At 52.4% G+C, this 19,935-nt stretch overlaps 1 protein-coding gene across 1 annotated transcript; it reads left to right on the forward strand.

Annotated features, from left to right (window-relative positions):
* Positions 1-100: 100 nt before the first annotated feature.
* Positions 101-19,798, forward strand: CSUI_001710 (dead deah box helicase domain-containing; the record flags this gene model as incomplete). The annotated part of the gene is made up of 19 exons (XM_068061915.1): positions 101-1,911; positions 2,588-2,681; positions 3,214-4,299; positions 5,137-5,690; positions 6,315-6,949; positions 7,606-7,855; positions 8,271-8,695; positions 9,200-9,518; positions 10,234-10,801; positions 11,211-12,183; positions 12,902-13,264; positions 13,731-14,133; positions 14,833-15,360; positions 15,873-16,210; positions 16,668-16,757; positions 17,390-18,194; positions 18,514-18,600; positions 19,059-19,153; positions 19,672-19,798. Exons 4-19 carry the CDS (start codon positions 5,415-5,417, stop codon positions 19,796-19,798), a joined length of 6,282 nt encoding a protein of 2,093 aa, XP_067926106.1. The 5' UTR covers positions 101-1,911; positions 2,588-2,681; positions 3,214-4,299; positions 5,137-5,414.
* Positions 19,799-19,935: the final 137 nt, after the last annotated feature.

Below are 19,935 nucleotides of genomic sequence, written 5' to 3' on the forward strand. Positions count from 1 at the left end.
GCAGTTGTCCGGCTTTTTCTCGGTCAGGAATGGATATGGTCTGCCGCGATACCAGCTGGTCGGAAGAACAGCCGAGATTTTCCAGCTATTAATTGCGAAGCGTCACGCGAGTGACGCCTTTTATTATCCATCGCCGTCAGAGGGGCTGCCGTCGCGCCAAGAGCCTTTCGTCGAGCGAACCGCATGCATGCGCGCTTACTATGGTACTTGGAGTGTCTTTGCGTCCGAACTGGAGCAAATATCACTCTAGAAGACACGAAATTCCGACACTGGGAAGCTTCGCCTTGCCCTGTCTAGCAGAAGCCTCAGTCCTCGGATGGTCCGGCATCAGTTATCACTTTTTACGAGAATCTATCCAGGGAACCCATTCGACATTCATGCAGCAGCTGGCCCTACAGGCACATGAATGAGCGGGGACGGTTGTCTGCCTGATTTATAGCGGTCACGTCCACGGGGTTTCAGCAATGTCGCGTATCACAGGTTGCCACCCGGGGGCATATGCTTGTCATGGCAGCCTACAAGGGTGGAAGTTGGTCCGTGGGCTGAACTGTCGAAGACGTCTTGTAGCTGCACAGCCCGGTTGTGGTGAACAAACACCACAGAACTGCCTCACTCAGGTCGACGAACCCATTGCGTTCTCATTTTTCTCGGTACCGCATGCCCTTGGAAGACTACAAATGAGAAGTCGTGCTTTCCAGGGGACGCGAAGACCAGTTAGCTGCCCCAGGCGCAGGCGGCCAGGCTCACCAGCAAGTATCCCCATCGGTTCAGTCAGGTCTTCAGCTACGTCTCCTGTCTTTCAGCGATCTACACCTTATGCACACAAGACACTACTAGGCTCGCTTTTCCCCTTGTTAGGCTCTGCAGCCTACTGTACGCCTGTACAGTCTTCTCGCGTTCCCTTGTCGACCTCACGTCAACGTTCTCCGTTCGAGAGAACAAACTCACTGCACTCCAAAGTTGCGCGGCCGACTTCAGCAATCTCGCGCCCCGTGTCGCTGGCGCCGTTTGTTCTCTGGGAGTTTCCGGCATTCCGTCTTTGTCCGTGTCGCTTGTCTTACGTTAGTTCTCCAAAGCTCGGCGTTTCACAAAGGAACGCTCATTCCTGGTCTTTGGAGAACTCACTCTCTCAGAGTCACCAACTGTTGCACTCTGCCTTTGTCATGCCTAGTCAAGAATTTACGTCTCTTATCTGTTCCGAGTCCCCTATACTTTCGAGTGCTTCAACTTCAGCACCGCGCACATTGTTGCGTAGTGTCGTGTTGGACTCTCTTCTTTCTTGTGTTCCCACCAAATATGTTCCCTCTCTCGCACGTCGATTTCTGGCTGCCAAAGTTCGTGTCCCATCCCATACTCCGCAGCAGTTGCCGGCGTCCCCTGCTCTTTTGTCCTTTTTCTTCCCGTTTTGCGCCTGTACTCGTCTTGTCTCTTGGACAGTCCAGTTGTCCTTCCGTCCCTTTGAGGGATTTTCAGTCTGCGATTCAAGACGAGAAAAAGTGAGGACTGTCATTCAAGGGCACCACGACATTGTTGAGAAACTCCGCGCTCCACTGGGTTCACTCTTTCCGATCGGAGGAACTGCCGTCAATCGTGGTGGCGTCAACCGAAGTCCTCAGTCTTCGGGAGATTTCCCGAGCTCTACAGTTGATCTTGGTATCGTCGACAACAAGGGCCTCAGACGGATTTTTGCTTCGGAACTGTCTCACACCCTGAGGCACCATGGATCTGATACGGAGGACCTTAGTGGTGAAGGGACAGGCAAAGAGCCCTCAATGGCCGACCGAAGCAGACTGAAGGGAAACCCCGGCACTGAGGGACTTGGGGCCTCTGTAGGGACTTTGAGTGTAGAAGGTGTAGGGAAATGGATGAGAGATCTCTGGATGCAACTCTGGAAGGGCAACCGGTGGAAAGGTGCGTTCTCACATTTCCCTGCAACTCTTCGTCTCACAAACGATCTGTGCGCTGTCCACCATGAAACTCTTTTGTTGCTGTTGGCAGTAGAAACATAGCTGAGGGAGCGTCTCGTGCGAGCGTTGTTCATAGCCGGAGCTTGGTCTCTGATAGTTCATGGAAGCTTTCTACCTCGGGAGCGGGCCTACAGCTGTCGCACCGTCCTGGCTGCCGACTCAACAAGTATCACTTTACCTTAGGCTGCGCTCTCAGACGGCTGCTGTCAGAGCTCGTTTTCTTTGGACTGGCAGGTGTATGGAAATACATAATAATAATAAGCTGCGCAAAGGTCTTGCTTGCTTGCCCCCCAAGAACTGAAAGCAAAGTAGACGAAAGCGCCCTCTCTGCAACTCTTCCTGGGGTGTACGCGCCACTGGAGACAGATATGGACGTTCGGGTCTCTGTGTCTAGCCTCCTATCGGCATAGCAGCCGCTACTTCCGTCTCGAAGTGCAAGTACACACGCTGTCCACTATAAGTGTAGATGTAAACAGGGCCACAACCGGCTAAGCACTTTCCAGTGGGCAGCCGGGCAAAGCACCCGGCGGTCGGGTGCACGGCTTCACAGTCCCGATGCAGACAAGTAGGACAGCTGAGGAAGACTCTTGAATGGCAACCTTGGCTGAATGAATGCTTAGGCCCTCAGCGGAACAAATGGAAGTGGTACCACAGGCATGGCTACTGGGCTACGAGGAAGAAACTGATCGATTTCCAGAAGTACCGGAGATATGGGTAAGCGTCTTGTAACTGCATTTCAAAGGAAGTAGTGTCGGTAGCGATATTCCCTATCGCCGTGCCCTCAGCTACACACCTGGTTGTCTGGGGTTCTTCTCCGGGCTCACAGCGTAATTGCCTTCCCGGTTTCGGCTGGAGAGACAAACAGCGCCTTTTATGTGGGCAGGGCTGCTCCGGTTCTTCGCCGTGCCTTTCTGTTGAGCTCAATATACTGCGAAGTTCGTACGTGACGTTCAAGGCCCATCTTCTGTGGCGTCGCATCTGCCGACGGGGCTTCAGATTGGAGGAAGAGTTTGTACAACTTTGTTCTGATTCAGTAGAAAGGGCCTCGGCGCGTATACGTTCTTGTAGTGAGCACTTCTGCTAGGTGGGTGTCCCGCGAGCCGTAGATCCCCCTACAGCGATGGGATCCCGGAAACATAGGTGGGCGTCCAGATTCTGCTTCTCAATATGAGATACGGCGCGGCACACCGAGTAGTGACTGCTGTTGGCTATCTCTTCGGGTTTTGCCGTTCTGTGTTGTTCGCAGGTATCATGAGTGCCGGGGCCTGGGCAAACCTCGCATGCGGTTCTGGGAAGATCCCTCGCACTACAAGCGCCTCAAGCAGGCAGTGCGTTTCTGGTGACTTCTCCGCCTGTGAAGGCTGAAGCCCTTCCGGGCAACCAGAATGGCTGTGCCTGCGTACCGTTGGCAATTCCCTCATTTACTCTTGCTGCTCTTTGATTCTTATTCAGTGGGCGCGGGAGCCCGGTTTTTCAAATTAGTGGCTGCCTGACTCAAGAGCACCGCTAACTCTGTGGTGTCGTGGATACGGGAGGCATACAGAGCTCTGAAGGGCAGATGGACATATCCGCGTATGCAGTTCCAAGCAATTTTGAGCGAGCGTGTGCGCGGAACACCACATCTGAAAGAACTTGGAAGCGTCCACCACCAACACTTGCATTTGCGCTTTCGCCCTCTACACGCACGTGATACGTGCTCGTGAGCACGGATCACGAGTACGTCCCACGTGCGTTCAGATCTTGCACTCTGCCCGACAGATCCACTCACGTGCTGACGTGATGTCCGGTTTCGCTGACAGAGTATCCTAGCAAAACGCAGCTGGCGTAGTACTTAACCCGAAGTAGCTTTGATACGAAGGAACTGGAGAGTCTCTGACTTGACAGACCGCATCTTACTCGCTATCGAGGGGAGCCTGCTCAATGGGACCACGTCCATGCATAGACCTGGGGAGAACAGACTTCCTGCGCCGCATGGAAAATGAGTTCAAAAGTTCCCAAGGGCCGCCTTGTCACGATCCCCTCCAGGAACAACTTAGCCATATTTCCTTGGGACTCCGATTTGCCTCGTTCGCCCTTAGGCTGCGCGTCACGTTGCAACAGCTGACTGTATGGAACCTCGCCAAATAAGGTCGCCTTCCGGAGGCGCGAGAGAGTCCTCTTTTTTTACAGACCAGCACACATACGCGCCAGAGCCCAAGGGCGAGAAAACGACGGGAATCGCTAGGTATCCAAAAGAGACGCCCGCACGTGGGATTCATTAGTCCAAGTTTCTGGCTTCGCCTTCAATGACGACTACTGCTGCTGAGAGACTGGCATTCTTGTTGGCCCGAACGTATGTGGAGCATGCATCAGCCTGGCGGGTGCATGCTGTGCATGACCGGACGTTTTCTGGGTCAACGGCTTGCCCATAGGGGGTAGCTCCAGTGAAGGGTTCCACTAGCCATATGGCCTTTGGCTGTTTCTTAGTATCACCTTTTCGCTGTGGTTTCCTTTGGGACCAAGAGGGTTCACAACGGTCGATATACAAATACCAGATCGCCGAACGACCTTGACGCGCCTGCCGAGACCAGGCAACTCAACTTCATGCGTGTGTCGGCTGCCGACGCAGATACTTCGTAGTTTTTTTCTCTCCGACTTTCCTCAGTCCGGACACCAGGCTTTCTCTAAGACCCCTTCTCAAGTCTAGGGTGCCGTTGCCGTCTACGGGCTTCTCTTTCTTGTCGTCTCGTCGTTGCGCGCAGTATGTTGTGTGACCCAACTCCTATCCATATCTAGCGTGTGACGAGGCTCAAAATTACAGACGCACAGCGGGTGGGTGTCCCCCGGTTACTGGTTTCTGGCGAGCAATGGCAAAAAGCGAAGAGTCAGCAGATTTTCATGCGTTTTCTACTGTCCCTAATTGTAGACCGGTTCTTCAAAATCCGGCACGGCGAGAACAGCTAAAGTGACTGTTGTTGTGAATTCAGCTTTCCGAGACACCCATACAACTAATACAAGGCTCCTCTTCCATTTGAGGCAATTTTGCGCAGCGCAGATCGTCCTGGTAAAGTGACCCTCAGAAGCCTGCCATGTTCTAACCGGATTCAGCCCCGTGCTAACAGATATGTTTATGTATCACCGACCGGTACAAGAATAGCATACTTATTTGCGCTGTTTGACGGAACTTCAGGGCGAAGGATGCACCGCCAGCAAAGACACAAAAGGAAAGCGATGGAGAAAGCCCCTGTTTGCGCTGTCCGACGGAACGTCAGGGCAAACGATGCACCGGCAGCGAGGACACACAAGGGAGGCTGAGTGGTGGCCACAGTGTTGCAGAATTTCTCTCTGGCTGATGGGCAAGTCAGTCTCGCTCTCCCTCGTGTTCTCCGTCACCTGTTCGCCTTGTCCGACTACTTCCTCTCCACCTCCCCGCCAATCTCCTAGACAGCACGCTCTCTCCGCTCTCGAATGGAGGCCTGCCCGGTCTCCGGTCCTACGGTTCGAGCCAGGCCGTCTCAGCACCGAAGCAATAGCGGGACCACCCACTCAGGCCTTTCTTCGACATCGTCTTCTTCGTGTTCTCACGATGTCTATATCTCGCCTTCGGTTCTTCCCTCGCATCGCGACTGCGTCGTATTGGAGAAGTTTCCTACCAAAAACAATTGCACACATGTTTGCACTCGGCTCTATGTGTGGGCAGAAGCTGGTACTCCCGACTTCACGCCCCTTAAGAATTTTCTCCAAGTAAATCTCATTCATGCCACCTCGAAGCGCCTGTGTCCGTTCTCTCTTTTGGTTTCCCCGGTCTTTCTCCCGACGGAAATGGAGCAGTATGCAGCTGCGGTGACGCCTCCCTCTCTCGTCTTCGCTTTCCGGCGCAACCTTTCTGTATCGTACTGTCCAGCTATAAGCTGACTGGTCATTTCGAGAGGAGGGTCTTCCTTGTGTGATACTGTAGTAACACCTGTGTCTGACCTAGTGTGAGAAACACAACAAGTTTGTACTCTGCGGTTTACCGCACTTATTCTGGTGACAACGTGGGATTTGGCCCCTAGCATCCACGCCAGTAGTCCGATACCTTCGGGAATTTCCAGTCTTCCTGTTTTTTTCTCTGCAAGTTGTCACATTGATACCAGGGAGTAAACTTGACTCACGGCTCCGGGTCACTGGGTTTTTCCCGCTTTCCTCAACTACAAGTTTTGCTCCTACGGTCTTCTGCTGCGATTCGATATAAAGTGGACAACGAGGCAGGATCTCTTTTCCTGTGTGGTGGTCTACACAGGTACTACATCTTCTATCATGCGGGCTCGGGTGGTATTGACGGCACTCTTTCAATCTGTTTGGTGGGCTGTCTCATTCTTCTTGCAGATGCAGAAGGAGCTGTCCCGCGCGCAGGATGATCTCGTAGAAGAGCGCAAGCAAGCGGGTTTTGACCAAGGGCAAGGCGCTTCTTTCTCTCCTTCCGCAAGTCGAAGTCCCAGCTGTCCACACACTGCCGATGTTTCTCCTTCAAAGCACATCCGGCGTGTCCTTAGTTCGTATTCTTTTCCTCTTGATGGTTTTCAACAAGTTGCTGCGACTGCGGCTCTTCTAGGCGAGTCGTCGTTTGTTTTTGCCCACACGTCAGCAGGGAAGAGTCTCGTAGCCGAGCTGTATATACAGGGCGCTCTTCGGAATCACAGCGTGAATGGTCATTCCGGAGACGAGCGGACACTTTTCGACTCACGATTGAACGGCTGTAAGTCAGCCTCAGCGAGTTCGTACTCTTCTATGCGGGAAACCTTGACTACAGAGAGTGAAGGGACAGCAACACCCCGTCCGCGTGTTCTTTTTCTTTCCCCGCTCAAGGCTTTGAGTAACCAGAAATTCCGTGAACTTCGATCCATCTGGGGAGACGAGGGAGTCGGATTGCTCACAGGGGATGAACAGAGAAATCTGCGGGGACAGCAAGGCATTGTTGTTGCGACTGTCGAGATTGTTCGGAATGACCTTCTCCGATGCGGGTAGGTAGGCAGGGCCGGAGTAGGGTAGAATGTGTGCTCGCTTGTGCCTTTTTTCCCTTGCTAGCGTGGAGAGACAAGGGGAAATGTAGACTCTCGTATAGCAAGTTTCTTCAAGACAGTTGACTCCCCACTTGTTGTAGCTTGGCTTACCTGTAAGTAAGTAAGCGGGCGTTTTTAGGGAGCAGCGAAGCCGCACTGTAGCTTCTAAGGTCGACCGCGTTCTTCGGACAAACGCACATTAAATGAGCGAGAGTGCTGCTGATGATCAGGTCACAAAGAAGTAGGCTAGGAAGGAGGGGGTTCTTCTCCGAGAAATAGGGAAGACAGGCACGGATTTCTAAGTGCACAGTGTCGCCGGCTCATTTTCAAGCCACATTTTCACTTAGAAAACCAGGCATCTATCGATGAACGCGCTGTCGTCGTGCTTAACGGCGTCCCCTTGTCTACTTGCAAGAACGGTTCTGAACCACGCTGTCAGTTACTGTCCCGTTCTGATGGGTGTACACATACATCTTCTCCGGCAAGACAGACTGCCTCCTGTTGAAGTCCTGGCTCCGACTAGCTGGTCTTACACATATCGTAGCGTGAAAGAGGTCGTCTCCCTGAAGAGGCAAAAGATTTCCTGGGCTCGCCTGTTTCCTGGTATTTCTCTGCAGAACGAACTCTTCTCTTCTGAGTCGCGTACAGATGATTGTATTCGACGAGTTTCATTTTCTATCAGACCCAGAGAGAGGAACGGTGTGGGAGGAGCTTCTGGTATTACTACGGAGAGCCCAACAGGTCCCAACTCGGAGGTCGCCTCTGTCCTTTCAATCGCCCACCCGTTCATGTGTTTTTCTCTTCCTCTCAGCATCAGTTCGAAATCCTGTGGGCTTTGCATCGTGGTTTACTGTTCTTTTTCGTCAGGTATGAAACTAGTCGGGCGAGAGAACATACTCTTGAAGGCGATGCGCCGAAGCTAGAGCGGTACTGTGTCTATGAAGCAAAGCGTCCGTACAGGCCGTCAGTCGCCTTCGCCTGGTAACGGTGTTGCATCGTCTGCGGCTGCTGGGCGCGAAGAGCGCAACGCTGCTGACACTCTCGAAATGAATGACCGCTGCCTGGCCACCACGTGAAGTCTCCATGCTTCCTGGCGTATATTCGATTCGACCAACCTGATAGGAAGCTTTTGTGCGGCTTGCGTTGTTTGTGTGCATCTGCACCCCCCACAGACACGGTGGAGCGCATATAGATGTGTCTGTCCGCATGAAAGAGCTTTACATCTTGAGTGCCGACGTAACTGTTTCTCTTCTGTTCCTGGCCTATTGCTGTTTTTTTTTAGCCGTTACATCTGATAGGCACTCTAAGACGACCCGTGCCTTTGGAGCATTCAGTTCTTCTCGGCACCTCATCAAGCTTCTCAGACAGACAGAGCGCGAGGTTGTGTTGCATTGCAGAAGAGCGGGCGGCAGTTGTCCATGCAGGAGAAGGAACGGAAAGTGTCAAACCAGACCACCAGGGGAAGGAAGATGAAGGCGTACATGACATCTCTAGGGGCCAGACACATAGTCCGGATGAGATCGTGTGTGACTCTTGGAGTGAACGAACGTTTCGGGAGCAAGAGTATATCAATGCCGTCCGAGATGCGGCCGAGGACCAGGGGATTTCAAAAAAAGGATCGGTTTCAAAGCAGAAGGAAAGTCGAAGGTTTCCAGGAGATGTCTCCGTTGAGGCGGTGATTAATGCAGTGACTGCGTGCAAGGAAAGGTCGGAAGCCGTTGTGAATGCAACTCTTTTCACATGACTTCTGTACAGAGCCGATGTCAACAGAAGTTTGATTCATTCTTTCCACGTGTTCAACACCGTCGCTAGCTCTCGTGTGTAGAAGCCGACATCAACGAGTATTTCTCTGTAAGAAGCGGACATCAGATAAGTTTCCATACAAGCGTCTGTACTGGGGTCGTCTTGCTTCTCGGGGGAAACGATCTGAGAGCAAGAACCTATGAGCTTTCTTGGCACCTTCATATGAGACACTGTGTGACCATAGTGTCAGCTCATCTTCCCTTGGCGGTGTTGAGTGATCAGGACCGTAGTGGCACCCCGCGCCCGACTACCCCTACCGTATATATATGTGCATGTATAGTTATTCGTACTTACTTGCGTGTACTCGGTCTCTGCTCTTTTTTTGTGATGGGGATTAACTAGGGAAAGATTCCACCTGATGTACACACTGTTCTTCTTTGCTCTTCGTTTGTTACTCCGCTTGTTCAGGGATCTCCTCCCAGCTCTCGCGTTCTGTTTTTCTCGGAAACAGTGCCTTTCTCTGGCAACCGCGGTGGTCCCCCACATAAGTGCCCTTGTCCCGCTTGTCGTGCGGCATCAACTGAGCTGTATGTACACGGCAGCTGAAGCAGGCACGTCAGCTCTCGAGACCACGTGGTTCTCAGAGAGTACGGAATTGCACTGGAGAGAAAAGGAACAGACTGTAGAACAGCTTGCTTGCCTGAAGCCACTTTTTCTACGGGGCGTTGGTGTTCATCATGCTGGACTTACCCCTGCAGTCAAAGATCTCATGGAGCTCGCTTTCGAAGTTAGTGAATCTCACCTTCTTGCTTCCTCTCTTTTCCCGTGCCTCGGCCTGGTCAACCGAGGAACCCTGGAAGCTCTCCGTACTGAATCTTTCCTTCGCGGGACTGACCTGCCGAGCTAGCAGTGGTTCTCTCGTGCCGCCTTGCGTCTTCCAAATTCTTTTTCATACGCGTCTCTGTGTATGAAGCGAGTTTCCCTCTTCAGCTCCGAGTGTCGCCATGCTTACATGTGTACCGACTGTAATTGTACGTTTGCGAACACTATTGTCGCGACGGAAGAGAGTTGCAGCACCTTCTCCGACATCTCAGCTTTTCCGCAGCCAAGGGCGAAGGTTTAAAGGCTCTGTAGTTGATGCTGATTCGATTGTCCCCCACAGACTGTTGTCTCTTCAGCTACAATGGACGAGAGCTCTGTGCAGTAAGTGGCACTCAGGGAATATAGTGATTCAAGACCGTGTTTCTTTTCCATCCTTTTGCTGATTTGTTGGTTTCCGTGACTCTCCGTAAATAAAGAGGCTGCGTCATCAGGTTGATCTCGGAAGTAACATCGTCCGTTTCCGAAGAGAAGCGAATTCCTCAAGCAGATACCTCTTCCTCCATCACAGTACTGCCGACTCCTCCGGCGATTTCGGACCGAAGAATACTGTATTGCGCCGGTAGATAATCACAGGTCGGCCCGCTACGTCTGTTTTGCTGTACCGGGCCTTATGTTTTCAGAGAGGATTGCTGCGGATCGTGTTCTGCACGGAGACTGTATCCGCGGGCCTTAATCTGCCAGCGCGGTCTGTCGTCTTCACGTCTCTGTTCAAGCCGTCTGCCTGGGGGGGTCTTCATAGGCCAAGGGCAGGATTCTCTTCCGGTCTGCAACTCCAGAATACTTCGCTCTTTCCCCGTCGGCCAGGCGCCTCATGCTTTTCGCGGGTCTCCTCGGCCTACTGCTCTGGACACGGCGAGTGTTCAATGCGGCCGGTAGACTCGCATCTACCAGAAGCACAGCGTCTTTCGCCGACAGGCGATTCCGCACTCCGCCGTAGCTATCAAGAATCATGCTGTCTCTTCCCCACACAAAGAACCAAGGTGGCGACCAGGGAGGCGTACTTCGTGAATCCGGAGTCCAGGCTGAGTCGTCACAGCCCGTGGCTGGAACGTGTTGATGATGACTGGGTGGAAGATGCCGAGGAAAGGGACTCAGTACGAGAAATGCCCCGTGTGTGGCGCATGCTAACACGGACGGAGTTTGAACAGATGGCAGGGAGGGCTGGAAGAAGAGGAATTGACGACAAAGGTAAATAGGCATTCAGAACCAAAGGCTATTCGTTCCGCAAGATCGCTTCAAGCCCGTGTTCGCAAGGTAGATTGGAAACCAGAATGCGTGCTCCACTAACTGTTTACCTGGGGGAGAAGGGGACGAAGAACGGAGTTGTTTGGTTGTTCTACTGGAAGAACGAGGGCTTTTGCACGCGTCCTCGTTTACTGGCCTTCACTAGTGACGGACAGAGAGATGTCGGGTACACGGAGGATCAGCACGGATCCAGGTTGACAAAGGGTGATGTGAGACTGGACTGCCTGTTGTCTTGGGAGAGCACTCAAAAAACTGAGGGTCTCTCCGAGGTAGTGAGAAGTGTACATAACATACGGACTGTGTCGATCCTGTGTCGTGTTGTTTTCTGTTCTCTTCTGAATGTGCGTTGTAGGATCTACGATCCTGGTTCTACCATTGCCGGCACCACCCCCCTCTACTATTGCTTTTCTGTTTGGAGCGCCTTTTCCTGCTGTTCGGGGGCAAATGGAACTCTCTTTTCAGTCTTTACTTCTTGCAGACAGAGCATACGCGTACTATACGGCCCAAGCACCGGATAAACAGCACACCGATAAGGATGCAGACACAGCCCCTGGACCAGGCCATGACCCAGAGCAGGAGAAACATGATGAGCTTAACGAGAACGAGGACTACTGGGGTACCAGGCACGGTCGCAAGAAGGGTGCGAAAGGCGAAAGTGAGGGGACCGGGGGACAACCGTGCACGAGGAAGAGCAGCAACGATGAAGAAGGCCTGACGGGTAGAATCACGACAGAGGGGAAAGAAAGGGGAGAGTCGTTGGCGAGGACGAAAGAGAAAGAAGGATACGGAGAAAGACACCGGGAAATTAGAGTAGACAGGCAGACAGACGAAGACAGGAGGAGAGACCAAGATGAGAAGATTCTCAGCAAAAAAGGAGGAATTTTCGAGAGGCAAGTTTCTGACGCGTCAGAGGAAGAGCTTGATGAATCACGCACCGAGGGACAGCAGGAAGACAATGATTTGAATAAAGGCCTTCCGCGAAATAGATCCAGAATAAGACAGAGACGTCCTGAAGAGCAGCCTGGACACGTGTCAGATTTGGGCGGCGCATCAAACCCCCTTCATACGCATCTGGACAGACATCGAGACGCTGAACGTACCTACTGTACTAGTGAGACTCGCCTATCGCAAGGTCAGGACAGCAGTGGCTCAGAACGGAAGACAAAGCGACATAACAAGAGAAGTGAACAGGGCAACAACCTGGTGTCGTCGTCGACTAGGCGTTTTCGAAGGGAGAGAAGAGCTGAGAGGGCGACCCGTCAATTCCTGACAGGGCAAGTCGCAGACACCCTCTTCTCCTCGTTCAAATTCTTCACGGCAGCCATGTAAGTTGCTCGTGAAAGCTGAGTGACGACAGGGGCTTTCTCTCTCTTAAGTATGCACTAATGTTTACAGACAAATGAACACATGCGAAATGCTGTCTCGCGTGTTTCCATGGTTTCAGCAGTAACACAGTGAATGGTTCTCGTAAGGCCAATCAGGTTCACATAGAGGCGCGAACCTCTTTTTCTCAGTGCCGTCCCACTTTCGTACGCGCGGGAGTGTTACGATCGTATCACAGAAGAATGATATCGTTACATGCGATCTGCAGAACAATCGTCATAGCTGGCCACACAAGTAGGTCTCAACCAGAGTCTGGTGGAGGCTCAAAACGACATAGGCTCTGTTCGAGGATCGTCGTGTCTTCTAAGCACATGGATGCCGTGCCGATTTATGATGGGGATGTGTGATTGCAGGTATACGAAGCCGTACAAGTCTGGGTACAGTAACAGAGAAAAACCATAGCAGGAGGTTCCACCTGGGTATGTAGAGAGGGCTTAGTGCTTCCTCCATGTTCTCTGATTCGAGCACTTTGTAGATGTGAAATATCTACACACCATAGGGTTCGCTTTTTATGTAGAGACTGCTCTAATGCATGCAGGTCTCCCGTGGATTCTCCGGTCATCCTAGCGTCCCTAGTGTTGGGCTGCACAGATGTATGGCTGAGATGTTAGTGCAGGCCGGCGTAGAGTTGTGGATCCTTTTTTTGTGTTGTTGTGACAGGCATTTATCTTGTATATCTGAGGACGTCGAGACATTGCGAAATTCCGTACGATGCTTCTGCTCGTCTGAAGCCAACAATGTTGGAGATGTTGAGGGCATGAGAGTTAGGAAATCAGAGAGCGAAGGAAACAACAAGACTTCATCTCAGAGGGAAGGAGCGAGATATTCTAAGACGGGAGAAGTTCACGCAGTTGGAGAAAATATAGAAGGCTATGTTATGCGCAGAGGCGTCTGCTCCTCGAAAGAAGAGATCGACGTCACCTCCGTCAATGAAGTCCGCCGAAGTGGAATGGCATCCTGGGAAGAATGGAAGAGAAAAGCCGAGATCTACGTTGGACTTGAGAGAGCGCGCGATATGTGCCGGTGAGTTGGTATATCTGGTTATAGATCGAGATAGTCAGGAATCGGTGACTTGAGGGAGCGCCTCCCCTGCACGTGTCCTTCCTGAATAGGCGGTGGAAGTACATGCAGCTGTAGAAAATACAAATGGTAATGAACTGCGTTACGGCATCTACCTATCGGGGGTCATACTTGCAAGTCAAGGCAGATGCAAGCCGTCCCAGTGGACGCCTTACATCCAAACTCGCGAGCACCTAAAGCCTTTGGCGATACTGCGCCGGGTTCTCCTGACGTCGTAGAAGTATTCCTGATCGGGGAGGAAAAGGGGCATGTGCGCCCTTGCTTCTACGCCCCCGTGGATCCACTGCATGTTTGAAATTCGGATTTTTTTTCAGCCTCTCTTGTGGCTGCCGAGCTGTACGGCCGCCCGGCAGATCCCGATCACTTTTCCTGTCATCTCTCTCTTCATTATTCTTGGCTGTGCGTGCAGACGGAGACTACAACGTCACGTACGCCTCTCTGGCTCATTCCTGCCATTTTTGCAGGCAGGCCGGCTTGTGCTTCTCTCTGGGCCTCGCCTTCCTCGCGTGGTCATCTTTCCTCGTAATAAGCCAGCCGATGGACTAAGACAAGTACAAACGGAGACGAACGGTGTCAGTAGTCCCTACTCCGATGAAAGTGAGATCGAGAACGCAACGAGCCTTTTGGAGGACGGAGATATCCTAAGGCAACGTAGTACGGAATGCCCCTATGAAGAACTTGTATCAGATTTGACTTGCAGGCTATTATCCAGGGAGAATAGACCGGGGGGAAGATTTTGCTCAGAACGGATTTGGGGATGGGGCGTCGTCCTTGGAACTGCTCAAGTGCGGCCACACGCAGCGAACTCGCAGGTAAGGATCTCATACTCGCTGTATGCAGCAGCGGTTTCCCGTGTGTATATATATACAGATATATAGAGATATATAGATCATACGTACGTTTATAGTACGGCTTTGGTCCCTATGGGTGAGAGGTGCAGATAAGGAACAACTTACTTGTCAATTGCCACCGTGTGCACAGGTCGAGTATGTGCTGGGGTCTTCGCCCGCGTCGAACGTTCCCCTGTCGACGTTCCAGCTCTGCAGAAGACGCGGACGGTAAAACTACGTGTCCGTATACAAACATTCATATTGTAAGGAGTTCCGAGTGGGAGCAGAAGAAGTCAAACATTCACTAAAAGACTCTACGTAACGCGGGTGTTGCTTGTCTACTGCTCTGGGTTTTCATGTTTGCTTGCCCGTCTCTCAAGGAATCGGTAATCAGTTTAAGTGCCGTTCCCGAATCACTTCTGCATTTGCCTATTCGAGTCTGTGCCTGTCCACTTAGATATCTGTATCCGCCCTGTGTAGCGATCTGCCCTTGTTTACATGAGATAGCTTGTTTGCCTCCGTCTCTCCCGGTATCCACCTGTATACCTTTGTGACAATCTCCTTTTTTCACGAGTAGCTGTCGGCACTTTTCCTTGTCTATCTCTAGACCTCAGCGCAAGCTTGCAGGAGTCTTTTTCGCCGCCTTGTTCTCACCACTGTCGCTGTTGTTCTTGACTCCAGCGGGACCGTGCCTCGAGCGTGTACGTGGACTGTTTGGTTGCTTGTACTTTCTCGCGATCTTTCTCCGCCCCGTCTGGGTCTAAATCGTCCACATCTGTTGCCATTCATCCCTTTCGAAGTCCACAAAGAGGTCTGATAGGGTTCTCCGAGACCTGCCGACGTCGACATGATGGTCGGGTAGGCACGTCACAGCAAGATGGCGGTCACGGGGCTCCTGTTCTCTTCCTTGATCACATGCCCTTGTCGCGAATCCTCGGGGAGAAAGAAGAGTGCGGGGGCACGCATCTGATACAAAATGCCCCTGAAGCCGCAAGGGACGTCGTCATTGAAGCAGCGGAGAAAGCAAGCGAGGCGTGGGTCCGCCGCCTGGACCAGCGGAGTCGATCTAGAAGGGGAAAAGAGGGCGCGGAGAAAACTAGGGGAGAGAAGAAGGGGGTTGCGGAGGAGAAGAGGAAGAAGGAACAAGAAGAGCCTGTTCAGATTGCAGTGCTTCCCTTCTCGGCTGACAGCATCGTTGCTGTCTCTCAGGTACGTTGACACGACGAAGAAGAAGGACGAGAAACGTTGACCACAGAAGGAGAGAGCCGCACGCACGAAATCCAGCTCATGAGTTTAACCTAATGTCTAGCCCAGAAGACAAAAGGGAAGTGAACTTCATTCTTCGTAGACACATCGTGTTACCGCTCTATTCTGTCTCATGAAGCAAAGAAGAGTAAAGTGTTCTCGAAAAATCTCTGTACCTACTTTGACTTCCTGTCGTAATACACACATCTTTTATCCGGCATAATGCGTGTCCGGAGACTGGTCGTAATCTGCGTCGCTCACGTGGATATGCGCCTTACAGCTACATCGAATACGGTTTAGATGGCTAGTGTCCCCACTGAGTTGTCAGTGTGCGTTCAATTCATTGACGCTCATATGCTGCGGTTTCATGTATGGGGAATGACGGTGCTGGTGGGTACAGCTGAGCAGACTAAAGAAATATAGACAAGCATGTCTACATATGGCATACTCTTTGGTGTGCGCTCTTTTCCTTGCAGATCGTACTTGACTTGAAAGGTATTGTATCCTTGGATCTCCGCCGAGAGGAAGACAGACTTTCTGTGTTCATCTCGATGGCAGAAGCCTTGCGAACCGCAACACCGGAGGAGACTTCTCTTCCTGTTGAACAAGCTTCCAAGGGACAAGAGAAACCAGCCGCTACCGAAGCGGAGAAGAAAGCGACGGCTCGGTGCCCGTGTGGGGTTTTGTGCATGCATAAAGAGAGCACCGACGAAGGCAAAGGGAGACGGGTGCCACTGATCTCACTTTTGAATGTGGAGGGAAAGGAAGTGGAACAAGACAAGCTAGCCGATACTAAGCTCAGAAAACTTCACAGGTGATTTCACACCTGAGGGAAGTCGCTGGCCGGTACACATTCGCACAGTCTGCTGTCTTATATCCGTGCTCAGTGGGGCATGCATGAACATACATCGAACAAAGGAGGCCGGCGGCGGTCACACTGAACGGTCCGGTCCAAATTTTCCTGTATAGCGCAAAGATTCGTGAAGTCCTTGTATGCACCATCGTACCAAGGCGTGGCGGTACGACGCTTTGGTATGATGATCTGCTCAGCGTTCATTGCATTTGACATACACACCGGGAACTAAACCTTTTCGTAAGTATGCTTCTTTTCTCAAGACAAGCGAGTCTCGCAGTTAAGCCCTCCTAGTTATGCAGTCGTTGAGAGAGCGCGCTGTACTGTCTGTTTCCTGAAAGGCAGGCATTTGAGCAGAAGTTTTGAAGACGCATTACAGGGGGAGCATATGCGCACTGGTTTCCGTTCCTTTTCACAGACGCCTAGCAAAGGCACAGGCGAAGCTTGATGACGCTGCATCTGAAGCTACTGCAACGTGCCGCAAAGGATCCACTGACGGAACCAGCAGGTATGTACGGGACTCTCCCTGTTGAGAGTTCTTCAAGAACCTTTTTTTTGTAGAAAGGGAGCAAGACTCATCGTGCTTGCCATCCCCTGTGATAAGTAAGCGCGTTTCACAAACAACTTGTGAAGTAATCTACCTGTTCATGCCTACAAATACGCTACGAAGACGGGGTGGTGCCATTTACACGATCAAAAGTACCTACCCGTAGCCTTAGAAGTCGGCACACGCACGAACTGACGGAAGTTTGTGTGTGTGTATCTACCCCCGCCTGTGCCCCATCACACATCGCTACTAAGGGATTCCTCAAGTTGCCGTATTATCCGGCTCGTGGACCCGCGTTGCCGCAAAAGTAAATCCATGTTTCACGTTGTTCATGAGGCAGTACCGGTGCACCTTATTTCCTTGTGGAAACAGAGGTAGCGGTTTTTGCTCCTTGTTCTCTCTTTCATATCCTAATGAAGTCATTCATCAAAGTGTTGGGCCTCGTGTCTCCCTAGATTGGACGTTTCGGAGCTCCGCTGCCTTCCGTCTTTTCTTGTTATTCGGGGGGGCCATACGATCTGGCGTACAGCGCACGAGGCTGAGCGCTTCAGTGTGGACCGGTCCTAGGTTCTCCGCTTCCTTCGTGTTCTCAGCTTTCGCAGCTTCGCGTTTTTGTCGGCCACGGTCTTGCCCTTTCTTGAGGGCTTGATGGTTCGTGCCCCTGCTACCGAGTTCAGCTATGTAAAGCGCACTGTGAGGAGCCTGCTGCATCTTGGTTTTTTTCGCTTGGAAACGAAGAAAGATAACGATTGTTGCTTATTGCCAAGCGCTTCGGGTAAAGTGGGACAAGGGCCGAAGCTTTTGCGAGAGACGCGGAAAAGGTTGGTGCCGACAAAGAAAGGGCGTCTTGCTGGACGGCTGTTTTACTTCAAGGAGAGATGCCTCGTGCTTGCTGAAATTCTTAAAGCGATTTATTTCCGAGCGCGACATCGCCAGGTTGGCTTAGCACATAATAGACGTACGGGTCTTGGCCGATCTCATGCCAAGAGGTGCCGAGAGGACGTGTCCGAAGAAAAAGCTGATAGACCCGAGACGAGAGAGAAGACTACCTCAAACAGGGTCGTCGCTGGGCCTGCTTTCCCGGATGATAGAGAACTGGAAAGCGAGAACGAACTCATCGAGGTGGATGGAGTGAAAAGCTGTATACCCTTACTGCCCTTCGGAGCTGACGGGCCGATTATTCTTGCAGTTGTCTGCAGCGGCCTCTGCGGTGAGTCTTTCGGGGGGGGTTCCGGGCAGGGCAAGGACATCAAGGGCCCTGAGGAAGGCCAGCTGAAGAGGGAGCTGGGAGTAATGAAGAAGAAGACCAACGTCCTAAGGATAGGAGACATGCGGAGTGCTCAGGAAAGACAGCTAGAAGAACAGCATGACATGGACCTTGCCCTTCGACTTATCCGGGTAAGCCCTCACTTTGAAACCTGTACATCCACGCTGTACTGCATCTACGGCCACGGGCCAGCTGTAAACGCACAAACGACACTCGGTCGCCCTCGCGGGTACCTGGGTCTTTTTACTAAGACGCCCGATTCCCGCGAGAGATCTCGCAACAGCGGGGTTCCCGGACCGTTCTATTTGCGCCTTTCTTGAGCGGCTTCCCTCCGACCTCGGGCACTGTCGAAATGCCCAAGCAGTTGGCACCGTGCAATGTTTTGAACAGGCACTGCAGAACTCACTTGTGGAAAGGCCGGGATCTGCTGCTTGTGTGGCTGTCATACAGAATGTGTGCGTCCCTATGCGCAGCGTATTTCAGAAGTACCGTGTTCCAGCGGATCTCTGCTGTCGCCTATCCTACGTCGACAAGCAGGTGAGTTTCGTCGGGTGGCCGGGGAGCCACGAACAAAGTTCGGCTACTGAGGGGGTTTGAGAGTAGGTCATGGGGAGATAGGTTCCAAGTCCTTAAGAAGTGCAAACATCTCTTCCTAAGGCCTGCGAGCGCGAAAGCAGTCCACACTTGACTGCTTTGACATAGACAAAGGAAACGGGCGCCGTATTGTCCCGGAACCGAAGACATGGGAACTGCAGTAATAGCGATGGTCCGTCTGTGCGGGAGGCGATTTCCGCACAGCCGCTAGTGCCGTCTGGTGATATGCGATTCGCTGGTTCAAAACCCGGCCTAGTCGAAGTGCTCCCAGATTCGGTGGGCCCTGCTTAGTCCTATCCGATTGGTCGTGCCCGGGTCCCGCTGTTCGTCGAGCAAGCTGCGAGTCAGCAGAAGGCATCTCACAGTCAGTGCGGCGGCCAGCTTGCCTCTCTGATGCGCAGGCGATGCGGCAAGTTTATGAACTGCTTAGAGGATGGTCCGACGATGGCCTGCCTGGAGATCTCCGTGGGGGTGCGGAACCGTTGCGCACTCTTCAGTAAGAGCGAAGGTGTCTGCCTCTCTGGGACACACGACGATTCTCCAGGCGATGTAGAGAACTGTTAGATACGCGTGCTCACTGGATCTGGCAACTGTTGCGGCTGGGACTGAGCGCCCCAGTATCTTGGCGGTTTCCCCCTTTTTAAAGTAGGGGCCTGGTCGAGGGGCTCTCTCCGCGTGTGAATCGATACGCTCGCGCGTGTCGTGGACAGAGAAATCTCCAGAGGTTCAGCCGTACGCGTGTAGTGATTGTGTCTCCTCGGGTAGTTGCTTGATGTGGTAGGCTGCCGTAGGTCAGGAGTAGTAGTAGCGGACGTGATACGGATAAACTGTTAGGACAGTAGTGCTAGTGCACATGATGCTCATAGATTTCCCCGTGTGGCTACCCAGATTTGCGGCAGTCACTCATGAACTGCCTCAAGTAGCAGACAATATTCTGACGAGGATTGTTTTCGCGTCCGGATAGGGTGTAAAACCTTGCATAGTTACCTGTGTGCTTTCTGTGCTCCGCGATAGGCGGTCGGCAGCAGCGGTTCGCGAAGCGATTCAGGCTATACGCGTAGTCTACGGTGAAGACGATGCCGCGGCCGGGGCGGTGTCAGACCTGTTAGCAGAGGTGCACGCTCTCTTCCGGGATAGTTGAGGGACCGGCAAAACCGAGGAAGTATACTAGTGGGCTGCTTCCTTCGCTCCGTTCTAGAGTTCGTCCCGCGCACCGGCGTGGAAGGATCGAGATCGTTTTCTAGTAAGAGGCGGTTTTGTTGCGCGACGTGACGCAGA

This window comes from Cystoisospora suis (assembly GCF_002600585.1).
Source record: "Cystoisospora suis strain Wien I chromosome Unknown contig_678, whole genome shotgun sequence".
NCBI classification, from domain to species: Eukaryota; Apicomplexa; class Conoidasida; order Eucoccidiorida; family Sarcocystidae; genus Cystoisospora; species Cystoisospora suis.